Below are 19801 nucleotides of genomic sequence, written 5' to 3'. Positions count from 1 at the left end.
CTAGCCCAGTATGGAAAAAAGCAATTAAAATCAGTTTTTAAACACAGTAATAAAACTCACACTGTGACGGTAGAAGGGGTCAACTTTTGTAGGGTATTTGTCAAACTGCAAAGGGATCAAAGCACAAGCTAGTTACCTTGTATTCCCTTGTTCATACCTTCGCTTCAGTCGGGAATATCAAAAGACTGACTTTCTAATATTTAGCAACCAACAGTGGTAAATACATAATAAGCACAATCTGTGTAAGACTGTGCTTTGGATTTGGCATTTATCTGAGCAATACAATGTCTTTATACAACAGAAGAAAGGAACAGGCACCAGAAAGCATTACACAATCCAAGCATTATAGTATGCTGGATCCACCAGCTTTATTCATTAGCCTAAATGTTGCCATTTGGTACTTACTGGTAGTTAAGGTATGTTTATACTTACCGGGAGATTGACCCATTCAGGGTTGACCTTCCAGAGTTCGATTTCACACGCCTGGTAAAGATGTGCGAAATTGATCTCTCTGGGGTCGGCAATCAACCACCTGTAATCCTGCTCTCACGAGGAGTAAGGAAGGTTGATGGGAGAAACAGTCCCATCAACCTCCCTCAACGACGACAGACCTTACGGTCAACTACACATTCACCAATTCTAGGTACAGAAATGCCGTAGCTAGAATTGCGTATCTACAGTTGACTGTAAAGTCTAGTGTGGACCAAGTCTTACCCGTGAAAGGAGACCATTCTGTCTCTGGCAAAGGGTCTTTGCTTCAACAGCCTTTTCTTTCCATTAAAGCTGACAATTTTGTATTGGTTATAAAGAATAGAGTTGTGCTCTACTTATCCTCACATTTCTGCCGGGGGTACGCACCATGGGCGGTGCTGGCGTTGGCATGATGGCCGCAGGCGGAATGGCGTGGGGGAAAGGTGTGAAGGTATGCTGGTGTGTGTGTTGGTGCGTGTGCTGGTGTTGGTGCTGATGCTGGTGGAACTCAGTCCTCAGGTAGGGTGGTGGCCCCAGGGAGGCCCCACGATCTGCACTCTGGGAGGCCAAGAATCGTGTGTTGAGTTCCTGACGAAGAAGATCTTGTTCTGAAACAAAGAACGAAGCTGTGAGTTCAGGCATTCTCAGGCAGTCACTACTGTTGGCAGCTGAGTTTGGCTGCCACCACTAAATTTAGGCGTCTCCTTATTAGGACAAATCAACCTTCTTCCAGACACCACATAACAAAACATGAGTGTCTTCCTTGGATCTTCCCAAAATGCACTGGAGGCATGAGAACCATTCAATTTTCCCTTTCTCCCAGGGTTTGTCTTCACTGCAAAGTTAATGTGAGTTATAATGTGAGCGTTGATTCTAAATCAGGACATGTTTACACTAATGTCCCCTCTAATATTTTCCATCCATGGGCAGAATATATTTTGTTATGGTGCATGTATGTGCAGATGTGCATCACCAGAAGAAACACATGCTGCTGGCTGTGGGTGATCTATTAATCAGCATTGTGGTACCCAAATCCCTCCTGGGCAGACACCCAAGCACTTGGCTTACAGGGAACACTGGTCTCTACACAAAAGCCTTTCTTTCAAGAGATGTGATGCTTTTAACTTGCATCAATGGACTCGTGATTAAACCAACTAAGACTTGACTGAACCGAGCTTGTCAGTGCCTAACACGACCACTCTAATATGGATCCAGGCTAACATCCACTGAGTGCAGCTAGTCCTCCAATGCCTCCCAACAATTCCTCCTGCAGTTCCAGGAAGGAGAGAAGTTCTCCCATTATTTCACAGAGAAGGGACAGATGGAGCAACTCAGCTTACCACAGCCCTCAGCACCAAGGAATCCATCCCCGGAAGTCTTAGTGCCACAGTAGAATACATCACTGATGTGGAAAGGATGGCTCAAGTACCCTATCACAATGTGGCTGCTCTCACTCTAGGCTAACTTGAATGATATCTGGAACTGAAGTTAACTTTGCAGTGAAGACAGATGGCCAAAGGATTTATGTCAAAAGGTGCTGGACACAAGCACTTTACCATGCAGAAAAAAACAAAGCAGCAACATTTATCTTTCCAGAAATATTCTTTCCAGGGTGGAAAAAAATATCACTGGGAAATGTTGAACTAATGGCTTCTATTTTTAACACATCAGTGATGGGTACATCCTCAGTCAAAAAGCCAGCCCTTGTTCTATTGGCCAAGCAAAATAATCGAACTTGAAATCAGGAGTTAGTTGTGTATGCCGTGCCAGGGAAACATTTTTCTTCTGTAGCCCATCCAACTCTTACCTGAGTAAGTACTACCAGCCGGATGTCCTGGAACTTGCAGTGTCCCTGAAGTCAGTGGGGGTGGAGGAGGCAAAGCCGTAGGCGGGGCAAACATATTGGGGTGATGCGGGTGTGCAGGTGGTTGGATGTTGGGTGTAAAGGTGTGCAATGGACTGTGACTTGGCAAAGAGAGGGGAAATGGTGAAGCGGAAGGATGGTGGGATATGTGTGGAGGTGGGGCCTGAGTCTTGGCTGGAGTACTGCTCCTGCTGCTGCTGTTAATGAAAGAGGTGGGGGGGGGGAAATTAAGCAATGCATTAAAAGAAGAAACATCTCCTGATGCTCTGCATCCTCCCCCCACACACATGCTACAACAGGGTGAACCTCTCTAATCCAGAACTCTCTCATCTAGCAACATCCGTAATCCAGCATGATTTTACTTAGCCGGACAATTACTTATGTTGGGTGGCCAAGTTTCCTGTGATCCTATAAAGTTTGTTTCCATCCACCAATGCTGGGTCTCAGTATTCTGTGCTGCCATGCAGCTGGAATCTACCCCTCTATGTCTTCTAAGAGCTCCATAAGGAGTGGAAGTATTGGTAATGCGCTAGACAATATTGACCTCCCATGGTCCAACAAATTCTCTTGTCTGGCACCAGTCAGGTCCCAAGGATGACGGATTAGAGAGGTTCAACCGTCTGGTATATACTAAACAAACTGTAACTTTGAAATTCCCAACTGACACCTTCCCCCTTCCTGTTTGCAGCATCTTTTATTTCCAATCTACTCTCCAGTCTGAGAAATTGAGGTTGCAAGAGGCTGAGCTACAAAGCTGAATGGTATCAGCCTTGAAGCAAAATCTGAATGACACACAAAGGAACAATCAAATGTGTACATTTATTACTTGTCAATTCCTTTCTGCACGAATGCTTCTGAACTGTTGTTTCAGGTTATGGAACTGAAATTAGTGATCTTTACTGTAATAAATCAGTTTTATTTTCTTTTATCACTAAAAAAATGAAAGACTGTAGAAGATGAGAGATGGACTGGATAAAATGGTGATGTCTACATTCCAATCATATCATTAACGTCTCCCTCTTTTCTCCTACTATATGTGCTGGGTTTAACATACTACTACATAATCCTCTTAAATCCAGTGTGCTCTCATCTGGCATGACCACAGATGTTGCAGGACCAGACAGTCCCAGGGTCGGGGGCCAGACCTGCATCAGTGGGGCAGGGACTGGGGCCAGAGGAGTGGCTGGTAGCCTGGCCTGGGCCAGAATTGGAACCCCCACTGATCCTGCTGCACCAAAGGGGGTGGGGAGGTAGAGCCCCCTGCTAGAACTCCTGCTGGACCCCTCACTCAGCCCCTGAAGAAGGAAGAAGAGGGACACTAGGGAGCAGAAGCCAGTGGCCGGAAAGCCAGGGTTGAGTGACGGTACCCTGGTGGCTGGGGAGCCAGCAGTAGTGGCAGGGACTCTGGCTGGAGAGCCAGCCAGGGAGCAGTGGGGCTGGGAAGCCGGTCAAGGAACCATAGGGCTGGGGACCCAGCATGGGAGCTGCGAGGCTGGAAAGCTGCAGGACCTGGGCGCTGGTGGGAATCCATCCAGGGAATCGTGGAGCTGGGGAGCCAGTAGCCAGCAGGAAGCTGGTTTGAGTCAGCTGAGCAGATAAGTGGAGCTAGGGAGACGGCCAGGAAGACAACTGGGGAGGCGGTGGGGGCTGCAGCCGCCAAGACAAGGAAACTGCAGTTGGGGCTGGGGAGCCAGTATGTGCGGCTATGCTGGGACCTGGACAGGGGAGCTGCAGGTGGTGTCGGGGAAGTAGCTGGGGAGCCCCAAGGGCATTAGCCACCCCTGGTCCAACAAAATCCCTCCTCTGGGACTGCTCAGGTCTCAAGAGTGCCAGACCCGGGTGGTGCAACCTGTACTACATGACTTTTTTCAAGTTTTAAAAATAGTGGTCACATTTTACTTTTCAGAAGTTCATGTAATAATCATTCACACGTCTGCTGCACGGGACTCTAAAAGAAAACAGCTTGATTTTGATCCAAAGTAAATCAAGATCTTGAGCAGCTGTGGGTCAGATTCTGTCCCCTTAAACAAAAGCCAGAAAGCTGATTTAACTGGCTCCTTCACAAGGAAATTGCAGCTGGGATAGATGAAGGCAGGTTCCGCAGTTAGGGCACTAATCTGGGATTGGACAGAACTAGGGACAAGTAACTGCTACACTATGGACTTTCTGGCTGTGGCCACACATCCAAATTATTTCGAGATAACAGCTGCTATTTCGAAATAACTTTGCAGTCCTCAGCACCATGCATGTGCTATTTTGAAATAAATTCAAAATAGTGGGTGCGTTATTTCAAAACTGGTAAACCTCATTGCAAGAGGAACAGCACCTACTTTGAAATAAGCGTTATCTGTGCAGACAATGTCTTCTGAAATAAGAGCTATTTCAAAATACATTCATGTGTTTAGCAGAACTTCTTCAAAATTGCTATCTCAGAATAGCTTACTTCGAAATAGCGCTGCAGTGTAGACCTAGCCCCTGTGTGACCAGGGCAAATCACTTAGCCCCTCAGTGCTTCAGTTCATCTGCTGCAGAAACGAAATAATTTATCACTGGGATGTTTTGAGGATAAATATATCATCTACTACAGAAACTGGGGTCTTATAGTATGTAAGATCAATATACAGGGCCAGTGTAGCAACTCTGTCTTTGTCATTAGGTCTTCACCCCAATGCAGCAAAAGGGACGAAGCGAACAGTAGTTCTCAAACCAAAGTGGGTGGAGACACCATTTTAATGGGCTTGCAGAGCTGGCATTAGACTTGCTGTGCCCTGGTTTGAAGCCTTTGCCCGAACCACATTGTCCTGGACTGAAGCCAACACTCCCCTCTTGCAGGACTGCATAGTAACTTTTATTGTGAGAAGGGGGTTGCAGTGCAGTGAATTCGGAGAACCACTGAGTCAAAGCAAACTAAAGCCACTTTATTTCTGAATGAGTATCCAGCCAGGGCTTAATATGCCTTAACCATGCACCTTTTATGAACTCCTCTGATCTGTCTCGTGTGTCCCTGGCAGAAAAGGCATGTCCCTTCATGGACATATTCAGCTAATGATTTAGGCCTATTCACCATATTTTAATAGGCTTTCCTTTATTGTGTGCCATAGTATAAGAGTGTACCTACCTTAAACTGTTGAGGCTTAAGCTGCTGCTGTTATATGCTGACAAAGGCTGAGAGAGACTCTGTGAGGAAGGGTGAGGCTGTACCAGTGGCAGGTTTTGATGGACAGCCTGCAGAGGGGACTGTGGCCTGGGCGGCCGTTGTACTTGAGGCTGAGGAACAGGTGGATGCTGGGCTTCTTCTGGGCCTTGCGGCAGCTGTGAGGCTTGAGACTGTGGCGGCGGAACAGGAACCTCCGAACGCTGACCCAGTACAGGGCTTGGGGAAGGCGCTTCAGACTGTGGCTCCAAAAGATGTTGGGCCAAAGGCTGAGAAACCTGAGGACAAGTGTCTTTTAGCACCACGGGCTCGAGTATTTGTTCTTTACTGCTGTCCTGGCTCTTCTCTTGGCTCCTTTCTAAGCCTGATATTTTCGGGACAGCCGGCCTCCTAGCACCTTGGTTGTCATTTTCTGGTAGCGTACTGACCCCTAAGTCTTGACCTGCAATGGTGAGAGGAAGAAACACAAAATGGCTATGTGAGCAAAGAAGTGAGGAAAGCCAAGTGAATCCTTTTCATGCTATTTGCCAGGTTCCTTGTAGCAGCAGGCTTTGATAAAGATAGCGTCAAACTGAAATCTAGCCAATTCCAAAACACACTTTAATAGTTGTTTCCCATAGTAGACCTGCTGTTTTTACCATTAAAAATGCTGTATATACCCTTCCTTGCCGTCATCATTTCAGAAAACATCTGCACAGTGGGATGCTGGACTAAGAGTAGGGCTCCCTAGTGCTATGAAAATACAAACAACAAAACAGCAGAAGCAGACCACATCCTTGATCTAGCAGAAGCATATGCACAGGCTTAGATCTATACACGTAAGTAGACTCATTGAACTGAACAGGACTATTCAAATGTAGTACTGCTAAGACCAAGTGTTCAAAAATCATGAGTCCGGCCTCCCCAAAATCAAACTATCTTAAAGAAAATCATTATTTTTAACTGTATATTTTGGAATTTTTTAAAATATGCCCTATTTTCAGATCTTTCACATTCCTATTTCCAAGTCAAAAAAAGAGCACTCCAGAAGCACTTTAAAGACTAACAAAATAATTTCTTAGGTGGTGAGCTTTTGTGGGATAGACCCACTTCTTCTATCCCAGGAAAGCTCACCACCTAATAAATTATTTTGTTAGTCTTTAAAGTGCTACTGGACTGCTTTTTTGTTTTGATAGTATATAGACTAACACAGCTCTCTCTCTGTTACTATTTCCAAATGTTTCTCTGCAGTTACAAGGACTGGAAACTAATTTTTTTTTAAATTAAGCCGAGAAAGTCATACCATCCCATGACTCCAGGAACTGCAATTTATGAAAAGGTCATGATACATATGTGAAAGTTGGCAACAAGGCTTATGCACAAAATCAAGCATGTGCAGAAGTGTTTGCAAGATCACAGCTGATTACACAGAAGAAAAAAACAATGAAACTGAATTTTCAGTGTGCCATCAAATGTACAAAGTAAACTCAGTGGAGGAATGAAAAACATTTTTGCTTGTGACCTCTTTTAATTGCAAGAAAACAAAATAGCAGAATTGTAGCACCTTAAAGACTAACAGAATTATTTATGCAGTGATGAGCTTTCGTGCGACACATCCGCTTGGTCAGACCAATCTAATTTCCAATAGAGACTGACATAAGTACAGAGGACTAAAATTGCAATAAATCTGACAAATCAAATACACAGGACCGGAGGAGGGAGATGAGGGGTGGGGTGGGGGTGGAGGACATGTTAATTGTCCTGCCTGAGATAATTACAAACATCAAAAAGAAGGGAAGCAGCTTTTGTAATGCGTGAGGTAATTGATGCCTCTGTTCATACCACGTGGTAATGTGTGAAATTTGAATATGAATTCCAATTAACAAATTTCTCACTCTGATCGGTTTTTAAATTCTTTTTGCACTAGGACACAAATTCTCAGGTCTTTAACAGAACAGCCCATTCCACTGCAGTTATTTTAGATATCATCTGTCACAATAATATGGACAGAAGACTAGCGGCAACAATGTCATTTTTTTACACCGTCATTTCTTGTTAATACCAGTGCTCACATTACGCATTTACTGGAGTTGAAACAATGCTCATCGATTCTCAAGCAATCAGGCTATGTTTTAAGGAGGTACATTTAATTCAACCATTATAAAAAGGAAGGAGGAAGTATTACTGAAGGCATATTCTAAAGGAAAATGACTGGACTTGCACATCACATGTGTGATGTTTAGAAGCACTGGGTACCCTACAACTCTCCTAGCGGGAATTTGGGGCTTAGCTTGTGAAAAAAATTGACCTTCAATGTTTTCCACAACCACCAATGCTGTGAAAAAGAAATTTAGGAAACATACTGAAAAGCCCATAGAGTTTAGGGTGAAGATATAGTTCCAAGTGTACTAGAGGTTCACGATACGCTCTAATGAGGAAATGATTTCTTGCCCTTTTACCGACGTTTTCGCAATAAATAAAATGATATAATAAAAGAGAAAATGTTATGGATTAAAGAACAAGTTGTTCCCACCTACATTTCTAATTTGGGGTGGGCACTAATTTTCGTACGAATTTTGGTACTGGTTGCGGCAGGCTCTGGGCCCCGTGGAAGGGGTGGAGCCTTGGGCAGAAGGGTTGGGCCTGGGGCTCCAGAAAAAGAGTGTGTGAGAATGAAAGAGCAACACTTTGAGACAGACAGACACAGATTGTGTGCCATACAGAAAAGAGACAGACTCCCCAGGCAGGTGAAAGGGGCTGGCTAGGGGATGCACTCCCACACCCCCAGTCTTCCACCCCAGCAGACGCCATTTAGAGGGGTGCCGGCTGTTCCCCTTCATCAGGGAGCAGGAAGAAAGTGAACAGTTTGCTCACTCTAGCTGGGGAACACAGAGACAATACACCTCTCCCCTGGCCGTGCCCACTGGAGCTGCAGCAGCCATGGGAGGCAATTCTCTCCTGGCCCAAGCTACTGTGGTAAGAGAGGGCTGGAGTCCTCCTCTCTCCTCAGAATAGAGAAGAACCACCACCACAAGTGTGGCGATCTTTCAATGCCTGTTGGACAACCACTGTCACAGACAAACGTGGCCCAGGAAGAAATCTGTACTTCAGTGGTACTGAGCTGCTTCTTAGCTCACCAGAGTCACAAGCACTTTGATGGAGTACACTAGACGAGTCCAGGAAGCACTGGAAACTGTAGAGAGAGGAAATGGAGAAAGCAGCTGTCTCAGAGGGAATTGTGAGATGCTCTAGTTGAAACTGATGCATTTTAACTAGTTTTGCTCCTGGAGGTGACCAACGGGACACTTTGCAATGAGAGATCTACGGAATCTGGATGAGAAAAAACACAACAGTACTGGGATGCTGAGATGTGCGCATGGTAAGGCTCCATGTAGTTACACTGCAAATCATCAATAAAGAGAAGTTACTCACCGTAGTAACGGTGGTTCTTCGAGATGTGTCCCCGTGGGTGCTCCACCATAGGTGACGGCTTGGCCGGCGCCACAGATCGGATCTTCCAAGCAGTTTCTGCCGGACCGCGCATGCGCCGGCGCGCGCCGCTCCCTGGCGCGCTCCTGGCCATGTGCGCGATCCGGTCCCCGCCAGTTCCTTGACCAACCGCCTCGGTTGCCCCTGCAAAACACTAACAGAGATCCGAAGCGGGGAGGATGGGCGGGAAGTGGAGCACCCACGGGGACACATCTCGAAGAACCACCGTTACTACGGTGAGTAACTTCTCTTTCTTCTTCAAGTGTCCCCGTGGGTGCTCCACCATAGGTGACTACCCAGCAGTAACCCAGATAGGTGGTGGGTAATCGGATTATGTGCAGCTGGTCCCCGAGAGGACCGCTGCAGAGAGACGGGTATCCTCTTGGAATACCCTGTGAAGGGCGTAATGTTTGGCGAACGTGTCGTAGGATGACCAGGTCGCCGCTCTGCAAATGTCTTTCAATGCAATGCCCTTGAAAAAGGCTGTTGATGCTGCCACCGTCCTGGTGGAATGAGCCCTGGGAGTGGCCGACAAAGGAGTCTTTCTGAGCTCGTAGCACATTTTTATGCAGGATACAATGTGCTTTGAGATTCTCTGCGATGAGAGACCTTCTCCTTTAGATTTGGGAGCGAGGGAGACCAGGAGTCTATCCGTTTTTCGGAAGGACTTGGTCCTGTCTACGTAGAAGGCTAGCGCCCTCCTCACATCCAGGAGGTGTAGGCGCGCCTCTTCGCTGGAGTTATGAGGCTTTGGATAGAACGAGGGTAGAACAATAGGTTCATTGATGTGAAACTCGGAAGAAACTTTGGGAACAAAGGCTGGATGCAGCCGTATGGTTACCGCCTCCTTGGAAAAGACAGTGCAGGGTGGCGTTGCCATGACTGCCGCAAGCTCGCTCACGCGACGGGCTGACGTAATTGCAAGAAGAAAGGTCGTCTTTACTGTAAGGAGGCGAAGGGGAACCGTGGCCAAGGGCTCGAACGGTGGTCCCATGAGTGTGGTAAGCACCAGGTCCAAGCTCCACGAAGGTGGAATCGGTTTCCGAGGGGGGTATAGGTTTACCAACCCTTTGAGGAACCTGGTAACCATAGGGTGGGCGAACACCGTGTGCCCTCCCTCCTCATGTCTGAACGCCGAGATGGCGGCAAGGTGGACCTTTAACGAGGATAGCGAGAGTCCTGCTCTCTTGAGGTCCAGTAAATACTCTAGAATTGTAGGTATAGGCACCGAAAGGGGGGCCAGCTGCTTGGTAGAACACCAAGCCATGAAGCGAGTCCATTTTTGTTTGTAGGTTTTCCTAGTGGAAGTCCTCCTGCTACTTTCTAGGACTTGCTGTACTTCCACTGTGCATGTGCTCTCTAGGGAGCTGAGCCATGGATTAGCCACGCTTGCAGTCGCAGGCTTTGGGGGTGCGGATGCACTATGGACCCCTGGGCTTGCGTGAGCAGATCCGGCGCCACCGGAAGAGGCATCGGTGGGCGGTCCGACAGGCGCAGGAGTAGGGGGAACCATGGTTGGTGATCCCATGTTGGGACTATCAGGATCATCCGAGCCTTGTCTCTCCTGGCTTTTTGCAGAACCTTGTGGATCAGCACTGCGGGGGGAAACGCGTAAAGCAGGGGGCCTCCCCACGGGATCACGAACGCGTCCCCCAGGGACCCCCGGCCCAGCCCTGCTCTGGAGGAGAATCGTGGGCACTGTTTGTTGTGCTGAGTGGCAAACAGATCTATTTGGGGAAACCCCCATGCGTGGAAAATCGGCCGTAGTAGATCGGGACGGATCTGCCACTCGTGGGTGAGCGCAAAACGTCTGCTCAACTGGTCTGCCTTCACGTTGTGCGTGCCCGGCAAGTAGGAGGCTCTCAGGATTATATCGTGGGCGATGCACCAGTTCCATAGGCGGATTGCTTCCGCGCATAAGGTACGGGATCGAGCTCCTCCTTGCCTGTTTATGTAAAACATGGTGGAGGTATTGTCTGTACTGATCCCGACGACTTTGCCTTGTATACGGTCTCGAAAGTGTTTGCAGGCGTTGAACACTGCTCTGAGCTCTAAAGCATTGATATGCAGAGACTGTTCCGTGGGTGACCACAGTCCTTGAGCCACCTCTTCGCCCATGTGCGCTCCCCACCCTATGAGGGAGGCATCCGTAGTGAGGAAAACCGATATTTGCGGCTGATGGAAGGGTACCCCTGTTAGCAAGTTCCCGGGGTTTACCCACCATTGCAGGGATTCGCGCACCCCAGGTGGGGGCGACACCACCCTGTGAACGGTGTGTACTGCCGGCTTGTATACACTTGCCAGCCAATGTTGCATGCTGCGCATGTGCAACCTGGCGTTCTGTACCACAAACGTAGCCGCTGCCATGTGGCCCAGCAGCTGCAAGCACGTCAAGACCGGCACCGTAGGGCTGAAGGTGATGACCTGCACGAGGGAACCGATGGCTCGAAAGCGAGCCTCTGGTAGGTATACTCTCGCCGAGACCGAGTTTATGCGAGCCCCTATGAACTCTATGTCCTGTGAGGGGTCTATCTTTGATTTTGCCAGATTGATAACCAGGCCAAGTGCGGAGAACGTGTTTGCTGTGACGCGTATCATGCGGAGAACCTCCCTTTTCGAGGTCCCTTTGAGCAGGCAGTCGTCCAGATACGGGAAAATAAACACCCCCTGTCTGTGCAGGTAGGCTGACACCACTGCCAAGGTCTTGGTGAAGACTCTGGGGGCCGAGGAAAGGCCAAACGGTAGGACCTTGTATTGGAAGTGTTCGTTGCCCACCATGAACCGGAGAAAACGTCGGTGAGCCGGATGAATGGTTATGTGGAAGTACGCGTCTTGTAGATCGAGGGCTGCGAACCAGTCTCCATCGTCCAGTGCTGTAAGGATGGAGGCAATAGTGATCATCTGAAAACGTTGCTTGCGCAGATACCTGTTGAGGCCACGAAGGTCTAAGATGGGCCTCCAGCCTCCTGTCTTTTTCTCCGTCAGGAAATACCGAGAGTAGAACCCTTTCCCTTGCAGTTGCTCCGGCACCTTTTCCACCGCCCCTATGAACTCTAGGTGGGCCACCTCCTGCCTGAACCTGGCTACATGGGAGGCCTCCTGGGGGTGGGGCTTGGGCGGGGGTCGCGGCGGCGGGAGCGACTGGAAGGGGATGGCGTACCCCGTGGCTATGATCTCCAGCACCCATTTGTCTGTGGTGATCCTTTGCCACTGGTCGTAGAATGGTCGGAGGCGATGGTGAAAAAGTCGTTTCGGATGATCTTGTGCAATGGTGGTGATGGCGCAGCCCTGGATTTGTATGTCAAACTTGTGGCCTTTGGCCCCGCCCCGAGGACGGACGGCCCTGTTGTGAGCGTCGCCTGGGGGTTCTGTACTGCTGGTGCTGCTGATGCCGCCCTTGCTCGTAACCCCTGTGATACTGGGGGCGCTGTTGCTGGTATTGGTACCACCTTTGCTGTGGGTAGTACCTTTTCTTTGAGTATGGAGGGGTGTAAATCCCCAGGGTCCTGAGTGTGGCTCTTGAATCTTTACTGGAATGAAGGACCGAGTCAGTTGATTCAGCAAACAGCTTCTGCAAGTCGAAGGGAAGGTCGATTATCTTCGCCTGCAGATCTCTCGGTATGCCCGAGGTCTGGAGCCAGGACTCCCGTCGCATCACCACTGCAGTTGCTGTGGAACGTGCTGCCGTGTCCGCAACGTCCAAAGCAATCTGAACTTCCATCCTCGCAGCCGCGTAGCCCTCTTGCACTATGGCCTTGAGGACCGGCTTTTTGTCCTCTGGAAGCGAGTCCATGAGGGAAGTTAATCTGGCATAGTTGTCGAAATTATGGTTCGCCAAGTGCGCTGCATAATTTGCCATTCGCAAGGTTAAAGTGGAGGAGGAGTAGACCTTTCTGCCGAACAGCTCTAGCTTCTTGGCATCTTTGTCCGTTCCTCCTGTTTTAAATTGAGATGTTTTTAATCTTTGCTGCGAGGACTCCACCACCAAGGAGTTTGGCTGGGGGTGGCTAAACAAGAACTCCATGCCCTTCGCCGGCACGAAGTATTTCTTATCCGCTCTCTTTTGGACAGGCGGAATAGTTGCCGGGGTCTGCCATATGGTAGTGGCGGACTCCAAGATCGCTTCATCAAGCGGGATTGCTACTCTGGAGGAGGCCGGGGAGCTCAAATTTTTAAGGAGCTTATGATGTTTCTCTTGCACTTGTGCTGTCTGGATGCCTTGCGTGAAAGCTACCCTCTTAAACAGCTCCTGAAACTGTTTGAGATCGTCCTTGGGATGGACGTCCCCTAAGGCCGTGGCCTCATCCGGGGAGGAAAACGAGGAACCGCTGGGGTACATTTCTTTGGACCCTTCCGGTTCTTGATGGTGATGGTGCGCCCTCTCGCTGGAGGTTTGCGAGGGAAAAATCTCGTGGGTCCACGGCCAGTCCCCCCTGGGATGCTTGAGTCTCCGTCCCCGATCGCGATTGCCCTCGGGGGTATGAGGTAATATGTGGGGATCTCTCCCTGGTAGATTGCCGACGGTGTCCATGCCCCGCGTGGTAGGGACGACCATGGCAGTATAGGCACTGTTCCTGGGAAGGTGACCTTGACCATTCCCTTTGCACGTACCCTGTGTGTCTGGGAGAGGGGGATCGTCGAGACACTGGAGAGAGCGATTTTGCATAATAGTCCAGCGATTCAAATCCCAGGAAGGGCGAGGGTGGTGCCAGCCATGGGGAGGCTGATTGCAGGAAAGGAGAAGGGGGCTCCGGGTAGGCTAGGGGGGGCCCCTGCCTTCTGGTTGGAGTCTGCAACATGAGCGGAGGGCTGTGAGAAAAGAGCTCCACAGCCCTGTCTGGAGAGGGGCTGCAGTGCCTCCTCTTGTGTGCAGCCTTCCCCCTCCCTTGAGGAGGTAACTCCGCCCCCTGATGGGCGGGGGATCCCGGCCCCGTCGGCACCGTGCTAGGCACGCTCGAGGGCGGTGCCGCACGTGCGGAGTCCTTCTGCGCCTGCAGGCTACGTGCCTGCGCGCTCTGCACCGCCGGTTCCCCGGGGGTCGGTGCCGCTGCCTGCGGTGCCGCTGGTACCGGCGCTTGCTTAGCCGCCGCCCTGCCTGCGGTGCGGGGCGGCTGGCTGATCATCGGAGGCTGAGCCGCTTCCACGTGGCTCTCCGTGCCGCCGCCGATCAGCTGTTGCTGCGGCTGGGGGCTGCTCGCTCCTCCCGTCCCGCTCACTGTTGCTGCCGGCAGGGATCGGGTTGGAGAAACTTTCCTCCGTTTTTGCGCTGATGGAGTGAGGGAGGCAGCTTTCCTTCTAAGGGCCCCGGAGGGTCCCTCCTGCTGCGGGCGCTCCGGCACGTCTGGCTGGAGGGCCTTGTCAAGAAGCAGCAGTTTAATTCTCATCTCCCTGTCTCTCCGTGCTCTGGTCGTTAACTTTGCACAGAAGGCGCATTTTTGTGCCACATGGGACTCCCCCAGGCACCTTATGCATAGACTGTGCCCATCGGACACTGGCATCGCCTCTCGGCAGGACTCACATTTTTTAAAGCCTGAGGAGGACATTGTTGGTGAGTCTTTGAGTTTGTTTGTGGGTACTTAGCACTTCTTTGTGCTGTTTCCCCGTCCGATGACCTGCCTCCGCAGGAGGGCTGATGGCCCTAGCTCCCGGCCTCCGGCGCTTGTTACTGGGACTGGCTTGAGCTGTCCCTCCGTAGCTTGTATGTTGTTTGTTTTTTTTTTTTATACAAAATAACAACCGGTTACTTATGGTATCCTAAAGAACTGAAAAACTTTAAAGAGAAAACAAATAAAGTCATTGAATACGCTATGTGGCTTTAGCCTAGTCGGATTCCGTCTGCAGCCGACGGCGGTTGAGAGGAACTGGCGGGGACCGGATCGCGCACATGGCCAGGAGCGCGCCAGGGAGCGGCGCGCACCGGCGCATGCGCGGTCCGGCAGAAACTGCTTGGAAGATCCGATCTGCGGCGCCGGCCAAGCCGTCACCTATGGTGGAGCACCCACGGGGACACTCGAAGAAGAACAAACAATTAGTTCTTTGGATCAGTTTTATTTGATCAGCCGCTGTTAGAAGCTCAACAGAACAAGATCATCCAATTTGTTACACTATGTCCCAAGCATGGAAAGTGGGGAAGAAATTACACATTGCTCAGAAGGACACGGGCACATGTCCTCCATCCCCAACAGGCTAACTTATGTTAGTTTGTGTTTGGGTGAGACAGCACACTAATGATGGCTTTGAGAGGTTTGTGTTATCATCAGAAACTGCCTATAAGATAATATAGTGGTGGTCTGCAAACACAGCAGAGGGGACACCTTTAAATCCAGGGGAAATACCTCGCTCTTAGAGCCCTTCATTCAACCTTCTTAGCTGATATTTTTAAGTGTCTGTTAGCTTCACAAAGTTTATTCAGCACAGCCCTCTTCCGTGAAGTGATATTCCTTACACAACACCTATTTCTCCCTTGGAGAAAAGACATTATAAGTTGTGGTGTCCCCTGTGCAGTTTTTCCACATTGTTATTTATATCTTCACTGTGCAGCCCTTTAAATACCATTCCCATGTGCATTAGTTCACAGCTTAGAAGTTGCAATGCTTAGTTGTTCCTAATGTATTTTATTTGAGATATGTCAAACACTGAACCTGCTACTTCTCTCAAATAACTATACAGGATCACACAATGGTATCAAAAGCCTAACGTTCCTACTGAATGTATCTTTGCACAACCAATAATTAACGTATACAGTCCAGCAAGAATACTATAGTTCACGGTATCCTATTCAGGGAGTTAATATCCCAGAACAATGATGAACACTATTTTATGAGTCGTGGAAGGTTTTAAATCTTCTGCAATAGTATTTCAAGGTCACAGATGCAAGTTTTCCCTTAATCTTCTATGAAATTTTACTTGTACCATTATATCTGAGAATATAATTCACTGGCCACTGGAAACTAGAAGGGAAGAACTTTATTTTATTTATGTATTTATTTTTTTAATACAGTAGCCACCCACTACTGTCTTTTCTTTTCTTTTCAGACCACACACGAGTTCCTTTCAATCCAAACAAAGGCAAAAAAAACAGGTGTGCCCTGAACCTTATTTTTTAAAGCTGCCTCAAAATGCAGGTCTAGGAAAAGTCAGTTTGAAACATGATTATGTTTCCTTTCACTACTATAGTGATTTTGTGCCAATTAGCTATGACATTTTTATTAAAATAAGTTGTTTGTTTTTTTTTTTTAAAGTACTGGAAAAATATCATTTGCTAAGGCAGCCGACAAATGGTGAGCATAAGGAATCTACCTTCTATTACCTCTTAAGCTGTCTTTTCGTTTCTCTAATTTTTCCATTTTTTACTTGAAGCAGAGAACATTGTGATTTCTCAAGATGCAGGAAGGACACAGATCTCAAATTCATCCAAATGAAGTTACCAAATAGTTTGCTGTATCTACACGAGTGGTTCTCAACCTACAGCCCAGTCAGCACACAGCTGAGGCCCACATGGAATCCTCAAGGCCACACAAAGTATTAGATGAAGCCCATATAACACATGTTGGGTCTGGTACGTGGGGTGCACAGCCTAGGCTGAGATTCACTGGTCGACAAGATTATTATTCTGTCACAGCAATGAGCAACCTAGGCTAGAGACCGTACTGTACGAATGGCCTTCCATCTCAATGAGCCTCTGCTTAGACAACAGTAAGCAAAATGCCTTGGGGCCACACATGTAACCCCAATGGGCTGCTGTTTGCCAACCACTGCTCTATTGGCTTAATAACACTAGAGATATGGGCACAGCTATCAGAAAACCATTACTACTCAAGCCGCTGAACTGTTCTAGACAAATGACGTAGTACAACCACAGGACTGCATGTGAAATACTTAACACACTGTATTTCTGAATTTATGATTTTATATATACACCCAAATATACACACTTGTGTTTTCATGCATGCATCAGTAATGTGTGTGCATATGTATTTATACTTTTTCATATCTGTCAGTATCCATAATACACATAACTGTATGTGTATGGAAAAATGCACAGTGCACCCAAACACGTTAACTAAACTACTGGGGTTTGTATAACAAATACAATATGTGTGTGGCATCTTCCTGAAATCACTTTGGTCAGTCTTCCTAATCTCCATAGAAGAAAACATGGAAGTACTGAACCAGGTACTCTTCCGTCATCTGGCTCCTTTGTGCCACTCAGGACAAGGAAGTTGGAATCTGGACAGCTCGGAGTGTGCAGTGGGAAGCTCTTTGTGAGTAAGATTTGTGGTAACTGAACCTCTCTGGTAGCATAGGGAGTATGTTGAGAGTGTGAAGTGTATGTCATTGAGGAGACAAAGATCCACCATTTCTCAGCAGGCATGACTTGGAGCAGGTCCTTGGTTACTCTAACTTGTAAAAGGGCTAGCTCTGGAAGAGCTGCCACTTGAGAAACAGGGATCCACAACTGCCTGCATTACACTCTTGAGTTTCATGCTAAGAATTCCTTATGCGACTGATTCAAAGTAAATAAATGTCTTTCCATTTATTCCAGAGCTTTGGTCCACACCTTAAAATCAATAATATCCTACAGCACAGCAACAGAGAAAGTAAAACTATAATACCCATTTTCGGAACCAAACACAAAACCTTCCAAGGCAACCTCACTCGCATTTCCATAGCATTCTTCCCCTTTGAATTGGTATTCATTTTCTTTTATCTCTCTGATATTATACGCTATTTTCTTTGGCGCCGTAAAATCTTCTCATACAAGATAAAGAGCTAGATGCTCAAAAATATAAAGCTCATTCTATTGTGTTTATTGTTCTATTCTCCTTCAGTTTTTGCCTGACTCAAAACAATGGACAAAATGGACGTAATGTTCAGACAAAAACAATGCAAGTTTCTGGCTTTATTTGCAAAGGCCTTAGATGCCAGTCATGAAACAGCCAGATGAGAGGGAGCAGGCTGCCTCCCATATAGCCTTTCACACAGTAACGAGGGCACTGATTTGGGCTGAGAGAGAACTGGGTTCCGTTCCCCTCTGTCTGATGTGGAGAAGAAATTTCATCTTGAATCTCTCACCTACAGGAGAGTGCTATGGCCTGGTGGCCAGTGGATGGTTTTGTTTGGATGTATCTCCATTTCTCCTGTTGAGGCTGTTCCATTTTGTAGAAAATGCTCAAATAGTCATTTGGAAAAGAGCAAGAATGACTGTATAACTTGGTTGTCAGTGGGGACTCACCGGGTAGATTGGAGACCCAAGTTCAAGCCCAGACTCCACTGACAATTTAATTTGTTAATCAGAATGAAACAGATTCAGAAGAACAAAATTATGCAGTATTGAACTTTCTAATCTGGCATTCTCTCACCCAGCAACAGCCATAATCTGGCATGATTTCATGTAGCCAAATGACCACTTATCGGTGTGACCAAGTTTCCCATGGTCCCATAGAGTTATTTGCAGCTAGCAGTCCTGGCTCTTGGTGTTTGTTCTGTGCTGATACTTAGCTGCAATTTACCCCAAATGTCTTTTAAGAGCCCAGTAAGCAGTGGCAGTGTTTGGTAATGCCGCTAGACAAAATTGACCTCCCGTGGTCTAGCAAATTCTCTTGTTCAGCACTGGTCAGGTCCCTAGGGCATCAGACTAGAGAAGTTCAACCTGTAGTGCCATCAGAATATCCCATAACCTGGTGGATAGGACATTCACTTGCAAGATGAGACACTCATCATGTTGAAATCCCTGATTTGCATCAGAGAGTGGGGGAACTGAAACTAGGTTTCCTACCTCCCCAGGTAAGTCCCTCAATCATTGGGCTACAGGTCTTAAGAGACGCAGCAACTGTTATTTCTTTGGCAGCTTCCTCTGCTTTTTACTTCTAAACACCCTGGGCAGAAAACAAATCATTTTGTTTCACCCCTAACATTTTTTGCATAATTCCTTGATTTGCCAAAAATGCTTGGTGTCAGATTGATCTGTTTTTTTTCTCCCCCAGAACTGCCAGCAAAGCAAAAAATAATTTATTCACCCTTGTCTAGTTGAAGATAGATCCTCAGCTGTTATAAACTATCATATCTGATGTAAGCTGCTCTACTACGCCACATCTGGTGTAAATTGGTCTTATGTCTAGCTGTGGGGATCAGCCTTGAGTTTCGTGAGTGTAAGTTGTAATAATTATTCTAACTGAAAATCTGATTACACACTGCTCAATCAAACATTTGGGTAACAGTCTCAGAGTCACTCATAGTGCACTGGACATTAACCAGAATTTTTCTATTTTCAGCACATAAGGATCTTTCATTCTGAATCCCAAGGCCCGCAATAAAATTCTTGATTACGCAAATTAAAATATATACAGTAAACTCTTTCATACCCCACTGTCCATCATCTGGAACTCCCAAATAAACCAGCATTTTAACCATAAGTCAATTTTAGTTACATTTTCCATAAGTGCAGTATAGTGAAAGTAAATAGAGATAAATATAGTATAAGTTTACAGTACTGTTGCTGGTAAATATAGTACTCTGCATACATGATCGGTTGTTTCTTAATATCTAATCTCGTTCTCATCTTTGCTAGGTATACTTCTATAATATCCAGAATATTTGAATATCTGGCAGCCTCCTGGGTCCAGAGCTGCTGGATATTAAAGAGTTTACTGTATATTAGAGAATGAGAATATGATTATTTGCTGCTCTGTCCTCTGCTGACACCAATTAAGTGTGTACTTGGCACAAGTGAATAGCAAGCCTTGGGAAACAATTTTACTTAATTCTAAAACAGAGTAGAATGTCATTTGGTACAAAAGACCTTGCTATCGCCTGTTAAAATTTTTATTTGCTGCAGTGAAATG

General features: G+C 47.4%; 1 protein-coding gene across 9 annotated transcripts in view; it reads right to left on the bottom strand.

Moving 5' to 3' along the window:
• AUTS2 (activator of transcription and developmental regulator AUTS2) overlaps nucleotides 1-19801 on the bottom strand; it is a 1222405-nt gene that overhangs the window by 34919 nt on the left and 1167685 nt on the right. For 2 of the 9 annotated variants that reach the window (XM_075013769.1, XM_075013774.1), the window contains exons 7-10: nucleotides 5454-5931; nucleotides 2279-2532; nucleotides 838-1079; nucleotides 61-105 (exon numbers count right to left, since the gene is read on the bottom strand). In XM_075013769.1, the coding sequence (XP_074869870.1) occupies nucleotides 61-105; nucleotides 838-1079; nucleotides 2279-2532; nucleotides 5454-5931 (1019 nt within the window). The remainder of the gene's footprint in view (nucleotides 1-60; nucleotides 106-837; nucleotides 1080-2278; nucleotides 2533-5453; nucleotides 5932-19801) is intronic. The other 7 variants (XM_075013771.1, XM_075013776.1, XM_075013772.1 and 4 more) reach the window with 4 other exon arrangements.

Source organism: Carettochelys insculpta, chromosome 19, assembly GCF_033958435.1.
Source record: "Carettochelys insculpta isolate YL-2023 chromosome 19, ASM3395843v1, whole genome shotgun sequence".
Classification (NCBI taxonomy): Eukaryota; Metazoa; Chordata; order Testudines; family Carettochelyidae; genus Carettochelys; species Carettochelys insculpta.
Note: the sequence above shows the minus strand (reverse complement) of the source record. Positions and strands in the feature narration are given on the sequence as shown.